This window comes from Gracilinanus agilis, chromosome 5, assembly GCF_016433145.1.
Source record: "Gracilinanus agilis isolate LMUSP501 chromosome 5, AgileGrace, whole genome shotgun sequence".
Taxonomy (NCBI): Eukaryota; Metazoa; Chordata; class Mammalia; order Didelphimorphia; family Didelphidae; genus Gracilinanus; species Gracilinanus agilis.
Window position 1 is genome coordinate 8,438,863 of NC_058134.1, and position 25,926 is coordinate 8,464,788.

The 25,926-nt window shown below is 43.6% G+C and overlaps 1 protein-coding gene across 2 annotated transcripts in view; it reads right to left on the bottom strand.

The window, feature by feature from the left end:
- The window catches only part of CRPPA (CDP-L-ribitol pyrophosphorylase A), a 279,130-nt gene that overhangs the window by 175,989 nt on the left and 77,215 nt on the right, over positions 1-25,926 (bottom strand). For both annotated transcript variants that reach the window (XM_044677768.1, XM_044677767.1), the window contains exon 5: positions 7,593-7,687. In XM_044677768.1, the coding sequence (XP_044533703.1) occupies positions 7,593-7,687 (95 nt within the window). The remainder of the gene's footprint in view (positions 1-7,592; positions 7,688-25,926) is intronic.

Here is a 25,926-nt window from a genome sequence, read left to right on the forward strand (position 1 = left end):
AAGGAAGGAAGGAAGGAAGGAAGGAAGGAAGGAAGGAAGGAAGGAAGGAAGGAAGGAAGGAAGGAAGGAAGGAAGGAAGGAAGGAAGGAAGGAAGGGTGTGTGTTTGGAATTCAGGGAGTTGCCATTTAAAAGTATCTTACAAACTTCCTGTGGACATGTGGGGACTTTGAGACTACATTCCCCGTGATCCAATGGGTTTCTGGTTTCCAGTTTTGGACATGGGGATGTCCCCACGTATAGGGCAGCTTAAATTCGGAGGGTGGCCAGGAGAAGGTCTCTTGGTTACCTGAGAGGGCTCTAGGGGGACAGAGAGGAGTAGTAGGGAAGGTATGGAAGAAAATGGCGGAGGCGCCAGAGATTTCTTACAGGCACGTGGTCAATTTATCTTTATCAACAATGGCTTTTATTAAAATACTATTTTCCCTTTTAATATCTGCCTTCATCATTTTTAATCATAATGGAAGGAAGGAAGGAAGGAAGGAAGGAAGGAAGGAAGGAAGGAAGGAAGGAAGGGAGGGAGGAAGGAAGGAAAGAATATGTCAGGCACTTTGCTAAGGACATTATAAAATCTCATTTGATCTTCATAATAGCCCTTGGTGACAGGTGGTATCATTGTCCCTATTTTGCAGTTGAGGAAACTGAGGCAAGCAGAGGTGAAGTGACTTATACAGAGTCACACAGTTAGAGAGAGTCTGAGGCCAGATTTGAACTCAGGTCTTCCTGACTGGAGGTCCTTCATCTATTCTGTATTTACCTTATATGTGTAGTCAGATAGGTAGACAGGCAGACAAACTGAACAGAGATAAATCCATAGATACATAGATAGAGGCGGGCACTGTGCATTTCTTCTGTGCCAGGCACCATGTGAAGTTTAGACATACCAACAGAACCAACATAGACAACCTCTGCCGTCACAGAGAGAACATTCTAATGGGGGAAGATAACACCTAAAGTGGTTCTAGGAAGTAAGGGAGTGGGGACAGAGTTCCCAGTGGCACAGAGGCAGCCTGGTAGGGAAACAGTTGGGATGTAGTCCAGAAATCGGCTCTCAGTAAGACGAGACAAAAGCCCACCTAAAAGCAGAGACAGGTGACCAAGGGGTCAGTAGAGTCCAGGATTCCAGTGTGGACTGGAAAGAAACAGAGATGATGGCTGAAACAAAAGCAGGATGGTGAGGAGATGTCTGGGAGGTATCATCTCCCCAATAAAATGTAAGCTTTTGGGTGGGAACTGATCCACTCATTCTGGAAAGCCGATTTGGGAGAGGGTTCACAAAACTGTGCTTACCCTTTGGCCCAGCAAAATCTCTGGTCTTCCCCAAAGAGACCAAAGAAAAAGGAGAAGGATGGATATGTGCAAAAAATATTTCCAACAATCTTTTGTATGGTGGTAAAGAATTAGAAACCACATGAACTGGGGAATGGCTGCACAAACTGTGGTATCTGATTAGGATGAAATACTATTGTGCTGCTCTAAGAACTGATGAAGGGGACGATTTCTGAAAGACCTGGGCTGCTTTGTAGGAAATGATGCAGAGAAGTGAGCAGAGCCAGGCGGACAATTTAGACAATGACAATATGCTGAAGGGAACAATTTGGAAAGACTTAGCAAGTCTTCTCGACCCAATGAAGCCGAGTGCCATTACAGAGGCCTCAAGAGGGCTCGAATGGCTCATCTCCAGAGAGTGAGAGAGAGCTGAGGGCCTCAGAGTGCCCAGGGCAGTATTGGGGAGCATGGCAAAGGCAGAAGGAGTGTGTGCTTTCCTTGATTATACATTTTTGTAATGAGTTTTGTTTTACTTGCTTTTTCCCTGGGCAAGAAGTGGGAGATAAAGTTCGAAATAGAGATTTTTTTTTTTTTTTAAAACAAACTCCTTGAGGGCAGGTACTTTATTTTTTTTTAATCCTCAGCCCTTAGCATAGTGTAGGTGATTAATAAATGTTTGCTAATTGACTAAAGCTTTAATATGAACCAGGAGACAATGAAGCAAACAGCTCCATGAAGTCAATGACTTCGATAACATACATAATTAAGTAAAAAACACCCAATGAAAGCAACCCCTCTACAAATGTCATGATCAGTCTTGGTGCCAGAAAAGGGGCAAAGGACGCCTTCGTTTCCTTGTGGAGGTGGGGATCGCAGGGAGGACCAGATCAGTGAATGTATCAGTTGCTTTTGTCTGGTTTTCTTTCTTTTTTTATCAGAGGTATGTATAGCTCACTGGGAGGTGGTATAGCAGGAAAGCACAATGATACAAAAACAACAGGCAACAATAAAATAAATTATTTAATGGAAAAAAATAAAAACACAATATCAAAAAACAGAAACTACATAAAATCAATGATTGAAAATCAGGGGAATTTCAATCCTGCTACCCAAAGAGTCTATCAGAGAAACACAACATCAGAGCACTCGAAAGGGACTTCCAGCGGCCAGCACACCAAATCCTCTCATTTTATAGGGACCTGAGGACCAAAGAGGCTAGGAAGACCCATTCTTCAGGTCTGATTTTTCTCATGGGTTTCAAATTTGTTTTGTTTAAAGTATGAAACCAGAGAAAGTGTTTAGTACTATCTCTATGGCTGTCTGTTTTGTTTTTAAATAAAATCAGCATGACAGTATTCTACATTTATGAATAATTAATCCATGTCTAAATGTCAGAAAAACCAGAATTCCACTTTTTCAAATTAACCCCCTAGTGTGTTTAGAAAGAACAATATTTCCGCTGGGACCACCATCTTGAGAAGATAAACAGAAGTACAAAAGGTAAAAGTTTTGTTAATGTAGTGAAAATAAACCATGTAGGAGCGGCCCCATTTCAAGAGGATTGGCACCCCCCGCCCCACCCCCACCACCTTCGCTTGAAATGTTCACTGTGTACACGCTTTTGTGATATCCATATTCCTAATTATGTTTCAGACTCTGGTCAAATAATTATACTAGTCAAGTTTGAGCTTTATTAACTACAGTATAAACCTAATTAATACCATCCTCAGAAGCTCGGTGGTCCCATGATTGATATTCTTCCTTCACCTCTGGAGAACTGATCAGTGATCCTGGCTAAAATCCCAAATGAAATTAATTTCATGAGCTTCAGCTAGTCCCGGTGGCCTTCCATACAATCACCACAAACCACAAATGAGCCCATTCAATGCAGTTGGCACCAGTGAGGAGAAGAGGCCCAGGAGAGCTCTGCCAGACATTCTCACTGCATGATGGGAGCCCAGATGAACAGGAAAGCTTCAAGATGAATGGGGGGGGGGGCTTCTTAAATGGCACCCTCATCTTTCAGGAGCGATCGGCACTCCTTTTCCTTCAGAGTGCTCATGGGCCACAGCTCTCTGAATTATTCTATCTGCCTTGACAAAGAAAAATAAATAAATAAACATGGCAGAACATCACCTCTGGCCTGTGGATGCCCAGGGGCTACCTAAGGAGAAGTCATCCACAGTGGGGGCAGGGGAGGGGAGGATCAGAAAAGGAAGAAATAAAGCATAGGGGGGAGCAACTACAGTAGAGTCCACTTGATCCAGAGGACAGAGAGAAGATTAATGAGCAGAAGTTACAAAGGCAGAAATTTAGGCTGTACATAAGGACAAACTTAGAGTTATCAGAGGTAGAAAAAAGACAGTGGGTTCTTTCTGCCTCTAAGACTCCAATAAAGGGCTTGATGGTCCCTTAAGGGTAGGTTGTAGAAAGGGTATTCCTTCAGGTATGGACTAGATAGAGATCTCTGCAGTCCATATAGTGACTTAAAAATCCACCAATTCACATTATCCATAACATATTATATCTTTGTTTTGTTAAATATTTCCCAATTACATTTTAGTCTGATTCAGACCCACTCCAGTGGCCACTCAGTACCCTAAGTTTGGCACCTTTGACCTAGATCAATGATGGTGAACATTTTAGAGACCTCAGAGACTCAGTGCCCAAACTGCAACCCTCACACCACATATCAGCCCCTCACTTTACCCCAGACAGGGGAGGGAGGAAGCACTCCCATAGGGCTGCTGGGCAGAGGGGCGGGTGATGTGAGAAATGTCCTCAGCTACGGTGGAGAGGAGAGGTGAGGGGACCAGCCCCCTCCAGCACACTCTGGCACATGTGCCATAGGTTCACCAACACGGACCTGGATGGTGCTCGAAATCATTTCTGAAATTTTTCAAACTGTTACTTATATATACAGATATTAAAAATCCACCCAGCTTTCTCCATTCTATCTCATTATATTATATAACCATTATGTCATCATTAAGAAAAGGGATGGGAGGAAATGGGCCACATCTCCTCCCCATTACGTCATTCCCTCAGTACAACAAATACTCATTCTATTATAGGACACACATTCGTTATCTGTCTGGGATGTGAAAACAGGAGTTCAGCCTCTCCTAAGTGTTTAGCTCACATATAGGCAGGATGGTCACTGCCTTTCAAGTGGGCTAGTCCTGGGAAATATCTCAAACTCTTTAACAAATAAGAGAAAGAAGTAAAAACTAGAAAAACAACAAGGTGCCATACATAACCTGAAAAATGTATTAATGTCTCTAACTGCTCAGTCAGCTCCCAAGTTGACACTGTGCAGATAATCACGTCCAGATACTCCCCACGAGGCTACCATGAAAACAAGACTTTAAGATGCTCCTTTAATGGTGTCTCCAAATACCAGCTCAATAGAAGCACACTCGATTTCCTCCTTTACTTTCAACTACATACAGCCTTATCATTAGCCCTAAGTAAAACAACTCAACTATTGCATATTATACGGCATGTCAGCACCCCACTCTGCCCTGAAGGATACGGGATTTCCACAGCATTGATCACACACACACACACACACACACACACACACACACACACACACACAAACCCTTCCTTTCTCAAGAATGATAAGATCACCAAGTAGTAAAAACCTCAGTCAGAACAGAGGAGAGAATGGCCCTGGCTGAAAACTAGGAACCTAGGCCAGCTTTGGAGAGAATCAAGAACTCTGATCTACACAATGGCCAAGGATGACCCCAGGATGAAATGTGTCTGCCTCCTCTTGATAGGGAGGTGATACATTCAGGATGCAGATGGAGACCCGCCTTCTTTGGATGCGGCCAATGTGGGCATTTAGTTGACTTGACCATCCTATGTGTTACAGGCTGGTGGTGTGTGTGTTTTTTTTTTCTTTTTCCCCCTTAATTAGTGAAGAGAAGAACATGAAGAAAAGAAAAAAAAATATATACACACACACACACACACACACACACATATATATATATACATATATATATATATTTCTCATAACTGAAAAAACTTATACACAAAGAAAGAAATCCAGTAGAGCAAAAAAAGGAAGGCAACTTCCATGTATCCCTGGACCATTTACATTCTTCTGGGCTGCCTCCTGGGCTTGGAATTGTCTACTTACTATCTGCCAAATCGTGATCCTGCCTTTCTTCAGCCTCCTCTTTTGACCTCATGTTTTCTATGCTCTCCTTAAAAAAAGGTAAGTGGGGTGAGGCGACTGACTACTCCACAAACCCTGCTGCCAAGTAACCCAGAACTCTAGAACTAATCAACACATCACCTCTGAGATTCAAGAAACAGTATTATAGCCCAGCTTGATTCATTATAATTAACAAACGTTTCTGAAACGCTTGCTGTATACCAGGCACTGTGTAAGAAGCTTAACATACAAGAAAAGGCATTAAATGGCTTCTTTTTAACCCAATTAGGTTAAGTGGGGGCCACTATGACTTCAGAATCAGACGGAGCCAGTTGTTCATTGTCTCCATGAAGGGGGCCTGAATGTGTATGATGCTGTGAAGAGTTGCGTTTAATCCCATCGATTAGGGTTCATTGTTGGGCAACATTTCTGCCCCAGGCTGCTGGCTTGTGAGACACAGTAGCTCTGAACATGGCTCCCAACAGCACTCATTTTTCTGATTAACTGGCATTCTGAGTATTATGGAATTTTGACATCAGCCAACTGCTAAAAATGTATGCCTCGCTAGTTCATCTGGAAAGGTAATGAGAGCTTCCACGATAGCTGGTGGGGGGCATTTTTGCTTCCAAAAGGATGCTGATTTAAGCATAAAAGGTTACAAACACAATTAGCCCCAAACTATAATACTGAGAGAAGTCTGAATCAAGCCCCAGATTTAGAGCTGGAAAAGATGTTAGACATTACCCAAGCCACCACCTTGATTTTATAGATGAGAGAACTAAGGCCCAAGAGGGGAGAGACGTATGTAAGGTCAGACACACAGGAAGCAGTGGATCCAGGATGGAACCCAGGTCCTCAATGGTACCTCCTTTGTTCATCTCACAAAGCAAAACAATTTTTCCATTAATCGGTATTTTTCCCAATTGGCTAAGATTTGGAAGGGAGAAGGTCAACTAGTGTGAACCATACATGGTCATGAATTGTCTATAAGATTCCCCCAAAAGTGGTCATTTGGGCTCCACTTGAAGGCCATAAAGGAATAGGGGATGCCCTTCCTCCCAGAGAGTCTAGTCCTCCCCCAAAATCTCTATATTTGGTCCAATGGGTTAAACTCCCAAACAAAAGCCCATGTGTGGATAAGGACACATGAAGAAAAGATATCATTAGCCACGCTGCCAACAGATGCCAGTGACTTCTCTCTTAAAATCAATGAAAACTATAAAGATTGTGCCACCTTCTCCAGACTAGGGACTAGAAGAAACTGTTCCAGAATGGATTCTTTTGGGACGCTGGCACCGTACCCATCAGTCCTCTGTCTCTTTGACCCCACTCCCAACTCTTCATAAGAGCTTCTCACCTCATTTCTCATCATTCTCTTGCCCCAGTCCATCTCTCCTACTGGAAGCAACTCCATTTCCGAAATCCTTAGTTTTATCACCTCTTTCCAACTCTACCTAGCACCAGCTTTGGGCTGAAACTGAAACTTAGCCAAGATGTTTCTCTTTTCATGAAAAATAAAGGCTAGATTGTTCTTTCTCTTCCCCATCCAAATACAGAATGAAAATTTTTGAGAACTAATAAGCTCAGAAAAAATTACCCTTTTTCTCACTGATGGTATTTTAATTAATCACTTAAATAAGTATTTCTAAATGTCTACTGTAAGGGCAGCTAGGTGGCTCAGGGGAATTGAGAAGCAGATCTGGAGATGGGAGGTCCTAGGTTCAAATCTGATCTCAGAAACATCCTAGCTAAATGACCTTGGGCAAGTCACTTAACCCCAAATGCCTTATTGCTAGCTATCGAAACTGATACTTAGTATCAACTCTAAAACAGAAGATAAAGTTTTAAAATATATATGTATGTATGTATGTATATGTATATGTGTATACATGTGTGCACATATATACACTTTATGTACTATGTGTCAGGCACCACCTTAGACAAATGTGAAACAAAGACAAAATAAATAGTCCCGGCCCTCAAGGAACTGATATTCTATCAAATAAGCAAAATGTGTCTAATAAGTAAATAGAAAATAAATACAAAGTAATTTGAAGGTGATTTCAGCAGGTGTAGAGGGCATGAGTGGAGAAGGAAAATAAAACCACAGTCTGGACAAAGAAAGAAGCTTTACCCACTCCATGAACAAGGACTTACTTCTATTTCCTTTTTCAGCAGTTCTTGAAGAAAACCTATGCATCCAGCATCTTCTTTTGTGTCTGTGATGACACAAATCTGTTGTGAAATCCTGTCTGGGATTGAGAAAAAAAAAAAAGATACAAATATTACAAATGTGAAAACCACAGTCTTTTGAAATCTACTTTCAACTTCTAGAAACAATTTGTTCAGAGAAATGAGGAAGGCATCTTATTTCATGCAACAGCAAAGAAAATGGGTCTCTGTGTTATCAGGTTCTCAATTCTTTTCTTCCCATCAAGTCAATCAGTCCAAATGACATATCCACAGAGAAGAGGAGCTTGAGGAGAGCTCAGGAAGCGGAGAGACCTAGAGATGCCACTCTATTTGGCTTTGAGAGAGCACTGAACTGGTGAGTCAAAAAATATAATTTCTGATCCAGTTCTTTTTCACCCTAATTAAGTCCCCAATCCTCTCGAGGCCTCAGTTTCCTCATTTGTAAAAAAGAAGTGGAGGAAGGTTAGTATAATAGGGGAATCCAGGGCTCTTAGATTGGATAGTATTGTAGAACTGACCTCATTCAACCCCTAATTCATCTCAACCATCCCTGACACATGCCCAACTAGCAGCTGATAATGATTTCCACCAACGAAGAACTCATTCTCTAACAAATAGGCCAATAATTCAATTTTTGGAAAGCACCAATGAGCTGCTCAAATTGGAGCGAATTCTGCCCCTAAACACTGAATCTTCATTCTAATATGTACAGATCCTAAAGGACTAGACTTGGGATTTTGAAAAACGTGAGTTCAAATTTCACCTCAGAGACGAAGTCACTAATTGTCTCTCAACCTCAGTTTCCTTACCTATAAAATGGGGATAATAGTGGCACCTCTTTCCCAAGGTTGCTATGAGGATCAAATGATATGAGCATTTATGTGATGCTTTGGAAAACTTGAAGCAGTATCTAAATAGTAGGTATTCTTATAACAACTTATAACAACATGCACCGATTCTTAGCCTGGAGTTTATAGATGCCCTAAAGGGTCGATGAACTTAGATGGGAGGAAAATGACATCTTTATTCTCCCTAAACTCTAACCAAAATTTAGCAGTTCCTTCAATTATGTTTAAAAGAGAAAAAGAAAAGAATACATGACTCTGAGAGGGGTTCCCAGGCTTGGCCAGCCCGCCACCAAAGGGGTCTAGGACCCACCCAAAAGGCTAAGAACCCTCAACTGAGATGAAGCCTAATCCATCAGCCCCAAGACAATGCTTCCATTATTTAAAAGCAGTTATGTGCTTTCTGAAGTCTTCTCTTCTCCACTCCAAATAGACCACCGACAGTCATGTTCTGCTTGGCCCTGGAGGGCAGAATCAGGAACAAGGAGTGGGAGCTAGAAAGAGGCCATTTTAGGCTGGATCTAAGGGTGAAAATTTCCTGACAATGGGCGCTTTCCCCAAGGAGAATGGGCTGCCCCCGGAGGGGCTGGGTTGGCAAGCCCAGGGTCAGCTGTGGGCGACTCCTTTCAGGGATGGTTTAGACTCGATGACCTCTGAGGCCCCTTCTCACTCTTGGATTTAACGAGTCTGTAACTGTGCCTTTAATGGCGTGGCTTCTGACTCACTGCCCCCTCCCCAGTATAGGCTGGGGAAAGGCTTCTTTGGGATACTCTACAGTTTGCCAGTTTGGTTTTTGTTTTTTTTAGAAACAGCACCAAGACCAGAATAAAATCCATCAGACATAGTGTGAACGGAGGGCAGAGAATTGCGGGGCAGCGACTTCCCTTGTTCTGGGCGCGACACTCTTATTCATCTCACCGTTGACTCCATTCCTTGGAGACAAATCAAAGAGTTGATTCATCAGGTTTATGGTCGGCTGCCTGATCAGGCCATTCTATTCTTTCTTGAAAAGCAGCATTTAAAACAAGCACCACCTAGTCAACAGCTGAAAGACGGATATAGGAACTTTTCAACCAAAGCTCCACATCTAGACATCTTGACCATAGGTAGAGATTAAAAAAATATGTGCTAGTACCATGGGAAGGAAGAGAACCCAAGGCCATTAAGTAAAACTTCCTCATTTTGAGGGGCAGCTGGGTAGCTCAGTGGATGGAGAGCCAGGCCTAGAGACGGGAGGTCCTAGGTTCAAATCTGACATCAGACACTTCCCAGCTGTATGACCCTGGGCAAGTCACTTGACCCCCATGGCCTACCCTTACCACTCTTCTCCCTTGGAGCCAATACACAGTATTGACTCCAAGACTGGAGGTGAGGGTTTAAAAAAAATCCTCATTTTACAGATGAAGAAACTGAGGCCCAAGAAGTGACACAGACTCAAAGGCAGGAGAAGCTAAGTTGTTCAGTGGATAGAGAGGCAGGTTTGGAGATGGGAGGTCCTAGGTTCAGATCTGGTGTCAGATACTTCCTAGCTATGTGACCTTGGGCAAGTCACTTAACCCCAATTATTTAGTCATTCCCAGTCTATGTTCTGAAAGACAGAAGATAAGTGTTTAAAAAAAAATAGTCAAAGGCAGAACTTGATCCCAGATCAACATAAACGTGTGTGTGTGTCTATTTACGTATATACACATTATTTACACTGATATACAATCATCATCATTTGGTCAAAATGAAATCCAATACCTAGAAAACAAAGCAAAACAAAACAGATAGGCTTTCAGCCCCAGAGCTGGGAGGGACCTCTGAGGTCATCGGCTAGTCTGAATCCCTCTTTTTACAGATGAGGAAATTGAGGCCTCAGGATGGAAAGAGACTCATCTGATCTCACCTGGGTAGGAAGCAGCAAAAGCTGAGGTTTGGACCCAGTAGCTCAGAATCCAGCACTGTGTGCTGTTCTCTGTTCCACACTGCTCACTTTAATCAACTTTAGAGAAACCTGAGAGGTCTTTTATTCATTAATGGACACAGATACCATGTGGCTCTGGTGTGCTTATGGATATGTGTATCTTTTATGAAGATTGTGCTTTTCCCCTTTTATCTGGGAGATGTGGAGGGATGCAATGAGGAAAATGAAGGCATAAAAGGTAAGGAGTCAACTGTCCTATTATGAGAAATAAGGAGAAGAATTTCTTTTAAATTATAAACATCTTTTAAAATGCATATACAGGAACAGAAGGACATTCAGAAGACAAAACAGACCAGCAGGACAGCCTTGAAAATAATATGCTGAATTTCTGATATACTTTGAAAAAGTCAAGCTGTAGGTAATAAATGTATGGCTTCACATATAATCCTCTTTTCCTGTTCTCCTTTTATATGAAAACATCCTCTCTCTCTCTCTCTCTCTGTCTCTGTCTCTCTCTCTCCCCTCTCTCTGCTTGTCCTAAATTCTGAATTAATCAAAAATAATGAGCAGAAAAGTCCCAACCAAATGATTTTGCTGCAAACACTCCACCCTAAAGGCCTACAGAGTCCTGAGAGAAAACACTCTGTAAAAGAATGCAAGTCTCAAAGGCCCTGAGAACCTCAGGAAGCTGACTCCAAAGAGGAGTATTAGGCGACAGAGCTGCCCAGGAAAATTCTGAACTGATGCTTCGGGCCCTGGAAGCAAGAGCAGGTAACTAAGAATGAATTTTCTAAAAGAATGTGAAAATCGGCTAAGAAGAATGTCAGGAATGCTGTGACCCCAAACAAGCTGTGGCTTGAGAAAAATGCTCAAGATCCCAAGAATGTCCTTTGATCTATGTTGGAGGCAAGAGAAAGGTCACAAGAAGCATGGCCTGCAGCTGCCCAGAATGGGAAGGACAGGAGCCCAAGACTTCATTTCTTCCGTTTTCTCCAACAAAGAGAGGCTTGCTGGAGGCCAGAGATAACAGAGGAGAAAGAGATAACAGAGAAGTAAAGCCTGAGGCAGGTAAAAAGATGCTCAAGGATCCAAGCACCCCAGGAAAGAAAAGGAGCTCGCCAATTTTATTATTCTTTAAAATTCCCAGATATCTTACCCTTCCCAACCCTACCCGCCCCAGAGAAGGCATTATCCAACCAAAAAACATAGGTTAAGGATGCCTTTCATGTGTCTGTTGTTCCTTAGTTCTTTCTCTAGACGTGGCCATGCACCAGTTAGTTTTCAAATATTATTTCTGTGGCCATATATAATGTTCTCTTGGTTCTGCTCGTTTCACTCTTTGTCATTTCATGGAGGTCATTCCAAGTTGGTTTTGTTGTTTTGCCGCTATCCTGTTCATCTTTTCCTTCTGCTCCAGGGTATTCCATCACAATCATTATGCCAGAACTTGTTCAGCCATTCCCCAATCAATGGGCATGGCCTCAATGTTCCGGCCTTTGCCATCTCCAAGAGAGTTGCTATAAACATTTTGGAACATATGGGTTCTTTTCCTCCTTCCCTGATCTCCTTGGGACCCAGCCGTGGCATTGGTGGACCCAAGGCTATACGTGGTGTTAGACCTCTCTGGACATAATTCCAAATTGCTCTCCAAAATGGCTAGATCAGTTCACAGCTCCACCAACAGTGTGTTAGTGTCTAATGTTGTTTTGGTGTTTTTCAGTCCTTTCAGTCATGTCTAACTTTTCATGACTCTATTTGATGTTTTCTTTGCAAAAAGACTAGAGTGGTTTGCCATTTCCTTTTCCAGCTCATTTTACAGATGAGGAAACTGAAGCAAAAAGAGCATAGTGACTTAAGTGCCCACGGTCACATGGGCAGTAGGAGGTAGTACTGGCCTGAAGCCAGGTTTGAACTCAAGAAAATGAGCCTTCCTGACTCCAGGTCCAGCACTCTCCACTGCACCACCTCGCTGCCCCCAGTTCTGGTCTAGAAACAATAAAATATCCCCTAAAAAAATGACCAAAAGGATTCTTCCAACTGTAGTCCAAGGAGTGGGCGTCTGGCTTTAGTTTGGGAGAAATTTGATAATATACTATGGAAGAGATTTTGTGAAAACTCAGAGAAGAAAGCAATAAGCCTTTCAAGCCAGCATGGGTTGAGTAAGACAAGGTTATGTCCAGCATAACTAAGCAAGAAAATGAGGGCAGTTGTGCACACAGATGGATTTCCATTTGTCCAAGTCTCTCCCTATGTCCATGTAGATGAGATCAGAGAGAGGAAGGTTTGCCTGATGGCTCCTTCTGTCTCCTTTTCTGGATCATCCTCCAAATCACACCCTTTAACTACTGATATCTCTCAGGGTTCTCTCCTGGGACTTCTTCTCTTCTCTTCTCTCCATAGAATACTCAACTTGGCAATCTCACCAACTCGCAGGGACTGAATTATCTCCATGCTAATGGGGGGCAACTAGATGGCTCAGTGGAGAGAATATCTGAAGTAAGGAATATTCATCTTCCTGAGTTCAACTCAAGCCTCAGATACTCTCTAGCATCTAGTATCCTGGGCAAGTCACTTAACTCTGTTGGCCTCAGTTTCCTCATCTGTCAAATGAGCTGCACAAGGAAATGGACAACCACTCCAGCAGCTTTGCCAGGAAAACCCCAAATGGGGTTGTGATGAGTCAGACACAACTGAACAACAAGCAGTGTACATCTTTAAACATCGTGTTTGCCAAGTTTTCAAAGAGGACCACAGAGTGGCATCACAGGGTGATGAATCGGATTTATGGAGGTAGAGTCTTCCGGAGTCATCAAAGTCAGCATGACTGGTGACGGTCCAGAAGGCACTGGATAACCTGAGCATCTCTGATGCCTGACCAAGCACTAAATGCTCCACAGTATCTGCTCCAGCTGCCTGGCATGGCAGGAAGATGGCAAAAGAGCATCAGGCTACAACGATTCTGGAACGACAGAAGAACTAAGTGACTGGATGTACCAGGAATATTAACACCATAACAAACACACTAACAAACTTCAAGCATAAAGAATCCCCCAAAGCAGGGTAAGTCTAAAGGAACGGATGTGAAATGAGCAGAAATTGAAAATAAACAAAAATGGAATTAAAAACAGACCACAGGAACTGAGGGCAGTGAGACGATACCGGCCCCATCTCCTATGAGACAAAGTCAAAACGAGAAGAGGAAGATTGGAAAAGCCACTGGACCTGGCCAAAGGTGTTCAGAAGAGATGGAGGGCAAAGCCAAACGATGTTCAAAAGCACTCAGGAATCCATTTTCAAGATCTCTGTAAGGGAAATGATTCTCTAAGGAGAGAAAGGCTCGCCAGCCTTACAAATCCCCCAAAAGACAAGCAAGGCAACCTCAGCAGCTATTCAGCCCCGATGCCAGCTTTCTCATCTCTATAAAACTGCTCAGATAATGGTCCATTCATACATCAAACATCCAAATGGATGTAAAACCCAAGAAGGGAGCAGGCAGGCTCCAAAGACAATTTGCAACAGGAGACTACATCTTCAGGACTGTCAAACAACTGAGTGGGTGTAGAGCATACAAGATCCTACTGTGTCTATTGTTTGTTGATTACAAAAAAGCGTTTGACTCAGTAGAGCCTCGAGGCCTCTCCTCAAACTAGGTGTCTCCCATAAATCTGTAAAAATCATGAAAAATTCCAAGACAGATGAGACCACAGGAATAACGTTGTTCAACAACCCACGCAGTATCAGTGTCATGGGAGGCGTCAGACAGGGGGACATATGCTAACCAAATGTGTGCAGCATCTGGAAATATCCATTGTGCAATGTCCATTGTGCAAAGCACTTGAAAAGACCGAGAGGAAGAGTTTCTCCAGATACCAAAGACTCGGTATTACTCGCCCACAGGAGCCAAGCACTCCCCAACGAGATTCCTGGTCATTCCAATGACCATCTTCACAGGAAAAACCAAGTGGATGAAAAGCTCCCATTTCCCTAATTCTGTTGGATGGCCATCCAAGCGGGTTGATCCCTCAGGGCTTCGATTTTATGCTGGCCACACTAATAGACAAGGAGCTGAGCTGGGAGTGATGAGGGTGAGGGCAGACTTGGTCACCTCTGGGAAACAGCTATTCTGTGATCCCAAGCAGAGAAAACACTTCTCCAACCAAGCAAGTGCTCATTATCCCTAACCTTTATTTTCCATCTCTGAATTCATTTTTGGTCCAAAAGAAAGCAATCCCATGTTGCCTTGTGTTGCTGTAGAACCCTATAAAACAATTCCTGAACGTCTCTCGTCCACATGTACAGTGCTTTGTGCGCTCACATGAGCTGTCTACTCTGAGCACGGGGTCGGATGCCAAGGAGAGCTGACTGTCCTCAGGCACAGAGTCCATCTGGAATCGGAGGTTCTGCATTGGGCCACAGTGCTACAATGTCACCTCCTGGATGGAGGATCCTCTCCTTAGAGATGATTCGTACCATTGTGAAGCAGGGACCTCCCTTCCATCTCCCTTAGTTCTTGCTTCCAAAAACTTTGACCCATCCACTAATTCACCCAGAAGGACTCATTAAGCACCTGCCAGCTGCTGGGCAATAGGAATACTCAGATAAAAATGGAACCATGCTGGCCCTCCATGGGAAACGGCACGGGTAGATAGTTACGTAAAAAAACAGATACGACATAAATACAAGGCAAGGGGCGGACAGAGTACCAGATGGGGTCCTAGCAGCTAAACAGAGGAGCAAAGGCTTCTTGTAGGAGGTTTGCTTGAGCTAAGCTTAGAAGGAAATGAGGGAATCTAAGAGGGGGAGAAGAAAAGGCAGAGCATTCCAAGCACAGGCACAGCCTGGACAAAGGCATGGAGACAGGAAGTGGTCTGTTATGTGTGAAGAGCTTGGGCCAGCTTGCAACTACAGAATGCTTCATGAAGCAGAATAATGTAATCAATATGGCAAGAGGGTTGGAGCTGGGTTGTGAAGGGTCCGAAATGACAGAGGCATCTGTATCTGGCCCTAGAGGAAAAAGGGTGCTATGGAAGTTTGTTGAGCAAGAGTATAACCCAATCCAATGTGTGCTTTAAGAATATCACTCGGGGAGGGCAGCTGGGTAGCTCAGTGGAGTGAGAGTCAGGCTTAGAGATGGGAGGTCCTGGGTTCAAACCCGGCCTCAGCCACTTCCCAGCTGTGTGACCCTGGGCAAGTCACTTGACCCCCATTGCCCACCCTTACCAATCTTCCACCTATGAGACAATACACCGAAGTACAAGGGTTTAAAAAAAAAGAGAGAGAGAATATCACTCAGGGGGCGCTAGATTGCTCAGTGGGCAGAGAGTCCAGGCCTGGAGATGAGAGGTCCTGGGTTCAACTCTGACCTCAAATACATTCTAGCTGTGTGACTCTGGGCAAGTCATTTAACCCCTATTGCCTAGCCCTTACCGCTCTTCTGTCTTAGAACTGACATTTAATATTGATCATAAGACAGAAGATAAGGGGTTAAGAAACATATACCCTTCTGGCTGACAGCAGAGTGGAGGATAGACTGCCTGGTTCTCTAGGACAGTGACTTTCCTCCCAATCCCCTATAGCTAGGGCCCAATTAGGACAGTAATGAAACCCCTCAAGTGGCCATATTTTTCGCCTCCACATTACATCCTTGTAGAGACTAGAACAAATGAGCATCTTTTACATAATTATGACTTTGCATGGTGCAAACTTCAAGGGTGTCACTGTTCTTACTAACAGGGACGTGGCTGCCCACTAATCCGTATCCCTCCCCTCTGACCATCCTTCCACCTGCTGTCTCTAGCCAAATGCTTGACTTAAGGAAACCTGACAGCATCAGTGGTCTGGCGAATATCCCCCAAGGAAAAGACCACATGCCCCTGCGCCTATAAAGCCCAACAGAGGCCAGTTAACAATCCAGGAGCTGCTGAGGTCCCTGAGGTTCAGAAAGGAATCAAACTCCATCCTGGGTCTCTTGTCTCTTCCCTTGGTGGGACCTCCTGGGAAGGGAACGTCCAAGTAGCAGCCTCACATTGCCACGGTGATGTTTTCTTCCCACACATCTAAAAAATTACCAGAAGAATCCAGCGTCTGTTCAAGAAGGGCTCGAGGCTAAATCAACAGCAATTTTACAAATTGGGAAACAACCCCAAGACTGTCTTGGCACCACTTCAGGAGGAAACCTCCATGAGACCTTTCTTTCTCATTACCCAAGCTAGCCTCTCTCCCTTGGAGCATGTGTAATGTTGACATAGAGAAGAGGGCCTGGGAGCGAAGGTCTAGAGCAAGGCAAGGGAGCTTCTCAAAGGAGGGGCCAAGGAGGGAGTTTCCTCATCTGGGAGTTCCCCACAGCTGGGAATCTCCCCTCTTTTGTATATGCCTGTACCCCAACTTCTGCATTCCCATGGTAGAATGTAAGCTTCTCGAGGTCAGGACTGTTCTGGTTTGCTCACAGGTTAGATGATCAGTGCTGTTTGAAGAAAACAAGTCCAAGTGGATTTTATTCTGACGTCTGGGATCTTCAGTTGACAGTATTCCCTCTCATTATTCAGCCAAGAAGAACAGCGTAAACTGACACTGCATTTGGAGTGCATGAGCTACTTTCCTTCCGACAAACCAGTGAGTTAGATAGGATAAATGTCATTGCTTCCATTTTATAGATCAAGAAACAAAGGCTGAGACAGACCAATTAGTTTGACAGAGGTCACCCAGCTAGGAAGTGGATTTGAACCCATCTTCTGATTAAAAGTCTAGCATGTGGCCTCAGACACTTCCCAGCCGTGTGACCCTGGGCAAGTCACTTGACCCCCATTGCCCACCCTTACCACTCTTCCACCTAGGAGCCAATACACAGAAGTTAAGGGTATAAAAAAAATAGAAAATAAATAGAAGTCTAGCATGCTTTCTGGACCATGATCTGGGCACGTGGGAAAATGAGGAAGCCGTGTCCCCCCAGTTCTAGAAAGACTTATTTAAGCAGCCAAACACTCCCCTGGACTGTTCTCCAGAGTGAGGAAGTACTTGATTTTTTTAAGCCGGGTGAAACCCTGAGTAGGGCTGCATCTGGAATGTCACCCCAAGGTGCAAGCAGGCTGGCACTCTCTCTGCCCCTGGTTGTCTGCCTGGAGCCCAGACAGGTTGAATAACTTGCCTCAGGTCACCGCACCAGGATATGTCAGAGATGGGACTGAAGGCTATGAAGAAACCTTGACCAGCTACTTAGTCCAATACTCTCGGATTTGCCGATATCACATGCTCATCAATACTCAGCTCAGAAGATACTGTGATTTTCTACCTTCTATTGACATTCTATCCATGGGGTAGGGTAAGAGGAGCAATAAGGAGGGGAATCATCCTCACCCTCCCACTGCCTCAGACATATGGAAACGTGCTCACAATCGGCCCAAGGGGAGCAAGGGAGCCGGGTGAATTGATGAAGCATCTCTAAAAACAAGAGTTTTCACAAAGGAATCATTCAGACAAGGAAGAGATGGACCAATTAGTCAACAAGCACGTATTAAGTGCCTACTGTTTGCCAGGGGATGTTCTAGGCATCATGGGTGCAGAGACCCAAACAGAAGCTCCCTTGCCTCCAGGATCTATTGGGGGGGGGGGGGGTGACAAACTGTGCAGAGATACACGGATACCCAGTATATACAAAGCCATTTGGGGAGGAGGCCGAAGCCCCCACTATTGGGGCAAGAAAGGATCCTGAAGGACCCTAAGGATTATTTGAATGTCTAGAAGGAAAAGGAGCCAAAGGGTAGAAACTTAGGAGAACTTAGGGAGTTTGTCAAGGGGCACTAGAGAGAAGGAGCATGGCAGGAGTGAAAGCCTCCAAAGCCCCAAGACCAGGCTCTAACTGGATGCATGTCATCCCGCCAAATACCTTTCCATGAAGACGGGGTCAAAAGGAAGCCACAGTCACAGAAAAGGTTGTGGTTCATTACTGAAGGAAAGAGAAAAAGCTATTGGGATTTAACTGGAAACCTAACAAAAGAAGGATCAAGGGCATAAAAAAGTAACAACAACAACAACAACAATAATAACATGTTGCCTTAGCTATCATTACAAGGATCAAAGAGCTCAAAGAATGTTAGATATTGTTGTAAATTCTAATTAATCCTTACCAAGGGGTGAGCAGTGGGCAGCCATCATTATCTTCCTTTATGTATGGGGCAATTAAGTGGCTCACTCGTGATCACAGGGAGGCTCGGCAGTGGGTCAGAACCTGGAAGCCCAGGGGCTTCTTTCTGAACTCAGGCTTGACTAGAATATCACCGCCCTTTTGTAAGGAGGAACACAGAGAGATGAACAGACCTGGAATACACGACCTCACTTCATCCCACTTCTTCTAAGCATTTGATTTCATTTTTTTCTTGGTATCTTCAAGACCCCAGTACAATGGCCCAGTACATATAACACAGGCTCGGGGGTTAGGCCCCCAGCCTGTCCTGTCTGGTTGTGCCACTAGGGAACCTGACATTACTGCAGAGGCCTAAAGGTAGGCAGGTATCATTAACCTGGAGAAACTATGGAGAAACGGGTTCCCCTGGGAAAGAATGCTCTCAAAAGGCAAGAAAATGGCCTCATTTCTAAAACATGCCCCTTCCTCAGTCTCCTCCCGTTCCCAGAACTGTATGATCCCCTCCCGATTTATTTTTCTGCCTCAGACCACCCCTAACTCATCCTCTGTCTTTGTAGACCAGCTGTAAGACGATGGATAGGCTTCTTGTTCACCCATTCTCCATTGACTGGAGAATATGCCTGTGAAGCCTTCATCCATGACTGAGGTCCAGAATGCAGGGGAACCTCTTAGTTAGTGCTTAATGAATGCCCTATTGATTGCCTGATAGACCTGATCTTATTTAAGCACTACAAACCCTCTGTGGGACAGGCTAGGCAGGCACTTTCCATTATGCAGATGAGGGGATTTATTCCAGAATGCCATTAAGCCATTGGCCCAAGATCATAAAGCTTGTATGTGAAAGTGCAGAGACTTGAACTTGTCTGCTCCTGGTTTCCAGTAAAATTCCGGGAAAAAACCACTGGCTCTGGTATCAAAGGATCTGGGTTCAAATCCTGCCTTTGGTGCTTGTTGCATGTGGGGCCTTGAACAAATCTCTTAACTTCTCCGGGTCCAGATCACTTATTTGTCCAATGAGGGGGATGAGCCAGATGGCCTCAGAGGTCTCCCTCAACTCAAGACCTGAGAGCCTGTGGTCCCTGACTGCCACCCTACCTCATCCAGGATTAAGCTCTGGTTCTCTCTAAGTCATGACTGAGGATCACCCCTTCTTTGCCACCATCATTCCTGTTCTTAGCATGTTCCTTTGGCTACCTACAAAAATGCTGTCCTGGGGAATGAGGAATCCTTGCTGTTACGGAACTAAAAGTATTTAAAAAGGAGGCATTAAAAAAGCTCCAATTAAGAGACCCCAACCACCCATTAAAGCAATTTTGTAACTAAGCACAAAAGGAAGCTTTGTCAAGGGGTGAGCAAAGGTAGCCTTAGAGACTATCCCATGGTGCCGCCAGCATCTCCACACCCTCTGTTGGCATGTGCGTGTGGGGAGAGGGTGGAGTATGTGGAAACCCCAATGATTCCCAGTCTATGGCTTCTCTGCTCTTGAAGCAGGGGGCATCGGCAGATGGATGAAGAAGGTGTAACAATTCCAATCATGCTCTCCACACCAAAGAATATGGCGCACCATCACTTGGGACGGGAGTGGGTTGCATCTGTCTCCCTCCTTTGAAGCTGTCTCAAGTTTCAGTCACGTCAAGACGAAGGCATGTCTTTTCTGGCCTCTCAGTCCCTTACTCTTAAAGGATGGGTCATCTACAAAGAGGACCCCTCTTCGGCTCCAATGGGTGAACTAGCAGCCACGTGTTCCAATGCACTAGATGAATTCCATTCTTGTTCTCAGTAGAGACCATGAGAGATGCAAAGAATCTCCAGCTTTGGGAAGTGAGCCAGAAAGTTGACCTTCCTTCCATGCTCTGAGAGGGATTCTTCTCCCCATGTCTGGAATGTTGGCTCCATCTTTCAGAGCACATAAATGTTTTTTCTTCCTTCATGGATAAGGAAGCAAAAGGCATGGTTGCTCTTAACACTGAACTTCACGGGGACATAATATTGACAACATACCCAATCTACAAACTTCTTCTCTAGCTTGGCAAAGTTCAAGGGCACTTGAATGCAGAGTAAGCAAAGCCCAGATTCATGTCTCTGACAGCTGGACTCCACAGAGGTCTCATGAGTGAGCAGGATCATGCCCACAGGAAACATAAAAGACTCACTGACCATGGAGGAGACACAAGGAACCTAAACACTTCCAATGAGTTCTATAAGCCAGTGGGCAGACGACCCAGAAATCTGTCTTCAATTTCCTCCCAAACCTCTCCTACCATGAGATTCTTCTATTAGGCTTTACTGTCCAATACGCTGACTTCCCAAGCTAAAATTTCTCTATTCTTAGCTGAACAAGAAACAATCGTCAGAGTCCAACTTCGGTCCTTTCCAATGAGATGCTCCAAGGTCTAATCTTTGCAATGTGTGAATAATAGCTTCTTTCCTCTCCTTGAAGGAGTCTAGAGCACTCTCTGCTGAATTCTTCATGTCTGGGTCACAGTCTTAGAGTCAGTGCTAATTTTCTGTCTAACAGCAAACACTTAAAATGGGCATTAAGAAGATGAGAAGAGAAACAGCTAGAGACACCATTTTTGCTCTAAGGGGTATCTAGCTTAGATATCAAGAGACCCCACATACACCTGAAAGAGAAAACTACTTGGGGAAGAAAAGAGAAAGTAGCCAATCAATGACGGAAAAGTGCAAGGCAGCCAAACAAACTGTCAATTTTTGATTTGTGAGAAAACTGGATATTTGAAGTGCATCTGCTATATTAACATGGGATGGAGGGTCAGAGGGCTTCAGGGAGACATTGGTGAGATCCCTGGATCTGCATGTTTCAACAAGAAGGCTCAAACAGTCTTACCTCAAGGGCACTAGGACTGGAGGAGATTCTTTACGGATGTTTCCTCCGATCAAATCTTGCCTACATTTTTAAAGGAGTCACTGAATGGAGGACAAGCTTTCCTTTACTGAGAAGGTCAGCAAAAAGCAGACATATATGTGCCACCTTGTCTCTTACACAAGTTTGTACCTGTCTCAATATGACTGTTTTCCAAATTTATAATGCTCTATTTTCTTTTTAATCTGTCATAATGTATATCTTTTTCTCTGTCTTTCTCTGTCTCTCCCCCTCTCTGTTTCTGTCAGTGTATCCCTCTCTGTCTCTCTGTCTCTGTCTCTGTCTCTGTCTCTGTCTCTGTCTCTGTTTCTGTCTGTCTGTCTGTCTGTCTGTCTGTCTGTCTCTCTCTCTCTCTCTCTCTTTCTCTCTCTCTCTCTCTCTCTCTCTCTCTCTCTCTCTCTCTCTCTCTCTCTCTCTCTCTCTCCAAAAAGAATCTGAGAAAGGCAAGTTGCAAAAGTTAGTGACTCATCAAGATATTTACAAATTATAATTCACTAGCTCTAAGCATAAATAGTGTGCTTTTATTTTTCTTACCTACATCAGAGTTTGGAATAGCTGCTGGATTAAGGGCTATCGTTACCTCGGCTGTAAGCCGTCCATCTCTCACTGTTTTGGTAACTTTGTAGTTACTGACATACATCAGCTACACTTGCTCTTTGAAGGGAAAAATCAAATCTCTAGAAGATTCAATAACTTTGGTTCCCATTTCCTACGACCATAGACCTGTGGAGATGTACAAGGATGATTCCTATTTTAAAGGTGAGGAAATAATGGCTCAAAGAAAGATGGCCACTATGGGTGTTGGCCACACAATCAATCAATCCCTAAGCCCTTGTTTATAGGCAGAATGTGCCAGACACAGGACTAAGCACTGAGGATCCAAAAAAGCCAAAACATGAAGAACAGCCCTGTCCTCGAGAAGCCCCCATGTCAATGGTCAAAGCAAGATGGGAATAACTAAATCCCCAGGATTCTCACACACACACACACACACACACACACACACACACACACACACACACCTCTTAGATGTCAGAGCTCTGGCAAACCCAGGTCTCTCTGAAACCCAATAGAGTTCTTCTTTCCAGTACAGTGGTAAGCTGGCTGCAGAGCTAAAGGTGAAACCGATTGTGTCTAGTCATTAGCCAAATGTCTCTCTTTGGTATGAGCAGCCTCAAAGAGGAATTCAAATGAATCAAACTGCCACTGAATCCCAGGGCCTCCCTCCTTCCCTGACTAATTAAAGCTTGACGCAAATGTCCTTCCACTTTGTTATAGACTCACAGAACACACTTGTCAGTAGTATCATCAAAAGAGCAAAGAACAAACACAGTATTGGCACAAATAAGTTCTGCTAATAGAATGTGAGAAATTGGAAAACAAGGGCAGAGAGAGCAAAGTCAGGAAATGTCCCAGATGCAGGCCTTTACGTAAATTGTCTGTGTCACTTTACATTGTCAGTGTACAATGCAAGTAATGGAAATGCCTGGGGAAGGAAGGCGCCAATGAAAATGGTGATGGGACCAGAACCTGCCGCAGACACATGCCCAGCATGGTCCATCAGGGGACCCAGAAACCAGGCGGCAGGATTCCCGGATCCGGCTTCCTTGGTTTTTCAACCTGGTTCCAAGTAAATTTCTTCTTTAATAAAACAGAAAACAGTTTGAAATGACCTGAGAAATAAAGGCATTCTTTTCTTCATATGCATGAAGGCGGCACACGCTAATACATTAAATGTGCCCAGCTCCCAACAATGCAGAACCAATTTTGTTCACATGTGATTTGATTTTACTCCTTCAGGAAAGGCTACAAATCCAGAAGCAAACTTAGCTAACCTTCTAATGCGTGAAGGCAGGGCCCCAATTGGGTAAGTACCAGCATGACTTAAGAAATCTGTAAAACAATACCACCACCACTATATTTCACCTTCGAAAAGCCTCTGAGCATGTTGACAATCTAGAGAAATCTAACAGTGAAAAGTATCTCTTTGTTTTATTCACATAAAAAGGGGCTTTCTGAATGTCAGTTTAATTTCCAAATCCCCGGCCTTTGTATTTTTGGCGAAATCAAATTTCCAGTAAAGGAGCCTGTGAACAGCCAATAAATGGAAATTATTAATGAACAGACAAAGACACAGACTCTTTTCTCAGTCATTAACAATGATGTAAATCTGGTTAATCAAAACTGAACCCCTTCAAATGGGAAAGCGGCCCACCTTCCATAGTTTCATAAAATCTGTGAAAAAAGGGTCCATTAATTTCTTTTATTGTCTAAACTCATTGAGTTTTCTAAAGTCATAATCAGGAAAGAACAGAAGAAAACTAAAAAAAAAAACAAAAACTCTTCATTGAGTTGCAAAATGGGATCCATCCAAAGGATGAAGGAATGATGGTATAAGAAAACAAAGGCAAACCTTCTTGGAAATTTCATAAGGATTTTTCTTTTTATAATTAAAAAAAAGCTGAATATTGATCCCTTTGCCAAGATATGGTCAGCATATTAAATTAAGTGTGGTTGGGGACTGTTTGTATTGCTTATGTAAATCTAGTTAAAGTATGTTACTGCTGGCATGTGCAACCACTTGCAGAGTTGGGGTAGGTCTGAGCACGCACTGCAGGCCTGGGTGGGCTTGACAAGTTTGTTCAAAAAAGGACAATACCTCTTTGTGAAGTGGCTGTTTACAAACTTATCAAATCAAACTCTCGGCCTGGTGTTTTATCTCAGCGCTGCCAGTTTATTAACGCTCTCACAGAGAAAGGCTTGTGCTTGGAATCAAATTCACTGAGAAATTCAGAAAAAAAAAAAAAAAACTCAGGCACACCCTGGTAGAAGGGGGGAATTTAATTAAGAATATTCTTTAGCAAATTTTGACATAGAAAAATGCCATTCCTAATGCTGTGAATAACTCGCCTGTGACAAAGAAGATGCATCATTCCCTTCATTCTGGCAGCAGCTCTATGACTAGGGGAGACAAAGATATTCTATTCATCTTAAAACAAATTCGCCATTTCATAAGCATCCACGGTGTATAAAACCAGTTAGACGCTGGAGAAAACGTAAAGCTCAGTTAGCTAAGCCAGCCTCGGAGCTCAGAGCTCAGGAAGGGGCTGTGACCCGGATTCAAATTCCCCTTCCCACCTCTCCAGGCTTCTGACACTTGACCGCCCTCATCATACCCAATCATATGAGCTTACCCACTGTTCTGGTACACTGATGAACATCATCAGTCAGTTGGCCAGTTTTTCCTAAAGGCTTCCTATGTGCTTGGGGCTCCTGAAGAGATAGGGCCAGTGTCTGGAGATGCTTTTAAAACTGTGTTTTGATTACATACACTTGATTATTTTTCAATAATAAATTGATTACATAAAACTTAAAAGTTTTGCACAAATTCAATGCAGCTATTAAAAGAGCAAAATATTTATAGCAAGGCTCTGATAAGGGTTTTCTTTCTTTTTTTTTTTTTAAACCCTTACCTTCTGTCTTAGAATCAATACTGTGTAGACTGATAAGGGCTAGGCAATGGCCGTCAAGTGACTTGCCCAGGATCATAGAGCTAGGAAGTGTCTGAAGCCAGATTTGAACCCAGGGTCTGGCTCTCAATCCATTGATCCATCTAGCCGCCACCGGAGTTTCATTTCTAAGCTATATTAAGGAGCTGATTCAAATTGAATAAAATGGTGAGAGTTTGTGAAAAGGAAATTTTCTAAGGCAGAAATCCAGGCTATCAACAGCCACATGGGGGAAAAATGTGTCAAATGTCCAGTAGAGAAAAGGAAGTTAAAGAAACTTAGAGGGTCCATTTCATGCCCATTAAATTATCGAACCTGACAACAAAGGGAAATAGATGTTGGAAGGGCTGTGAGGAAACAGGCACAGTGAAACACTGTGGAGCTGAGAATTGAGCCAGCCCTTCTGGAAAGCAATTTGGAATTATGAGCCAGTGAAAAATAGTAGGAAAGTAGGAAGGAAACAAACATTTCTTAAGGAACTTCCATGTGCCAAGGACTCTGTGAAGAGCTTTATAAATAGCCTCACAACAACCCTGGAAGATTAGTGCTACTGTTATTCCCATTTTACAGATGAGGAAAATAAGAAAAACAGAGGATAAGTGATTTGCACAGGGTTGACAGTAAGCACCCAAAGCGAGATTTGAACTCGGGTCTTCCTAACTCCAGGTGCAAAGCTCTATTCCCTATTCTGCCTAGCTGCCTCTCACTATTAGGTGATGAAAGAGGAAAAGGTCTTCTGTGTACTAAATTATTTACAGCAGCAATTTTTATGGTGGCAAAAAAAAATTGTGGTTTGGTGGTGATGCTTATCATCCAAAGAATGATACTACAAATTATGGGATACAGATGGATGGAATACTATTGTACTCTTGGAAATAAGAGAGACGGTGGCAGAGAAACCTAGTCAGTTTGTATGAACTGAGGCAGACAGGAGTGAGCAGAACCCAGAGAACACTTTGTACACTAACAAAATAGCAGGAAGAAGTCTTGATCGAGGGAATGACCAACCCCATT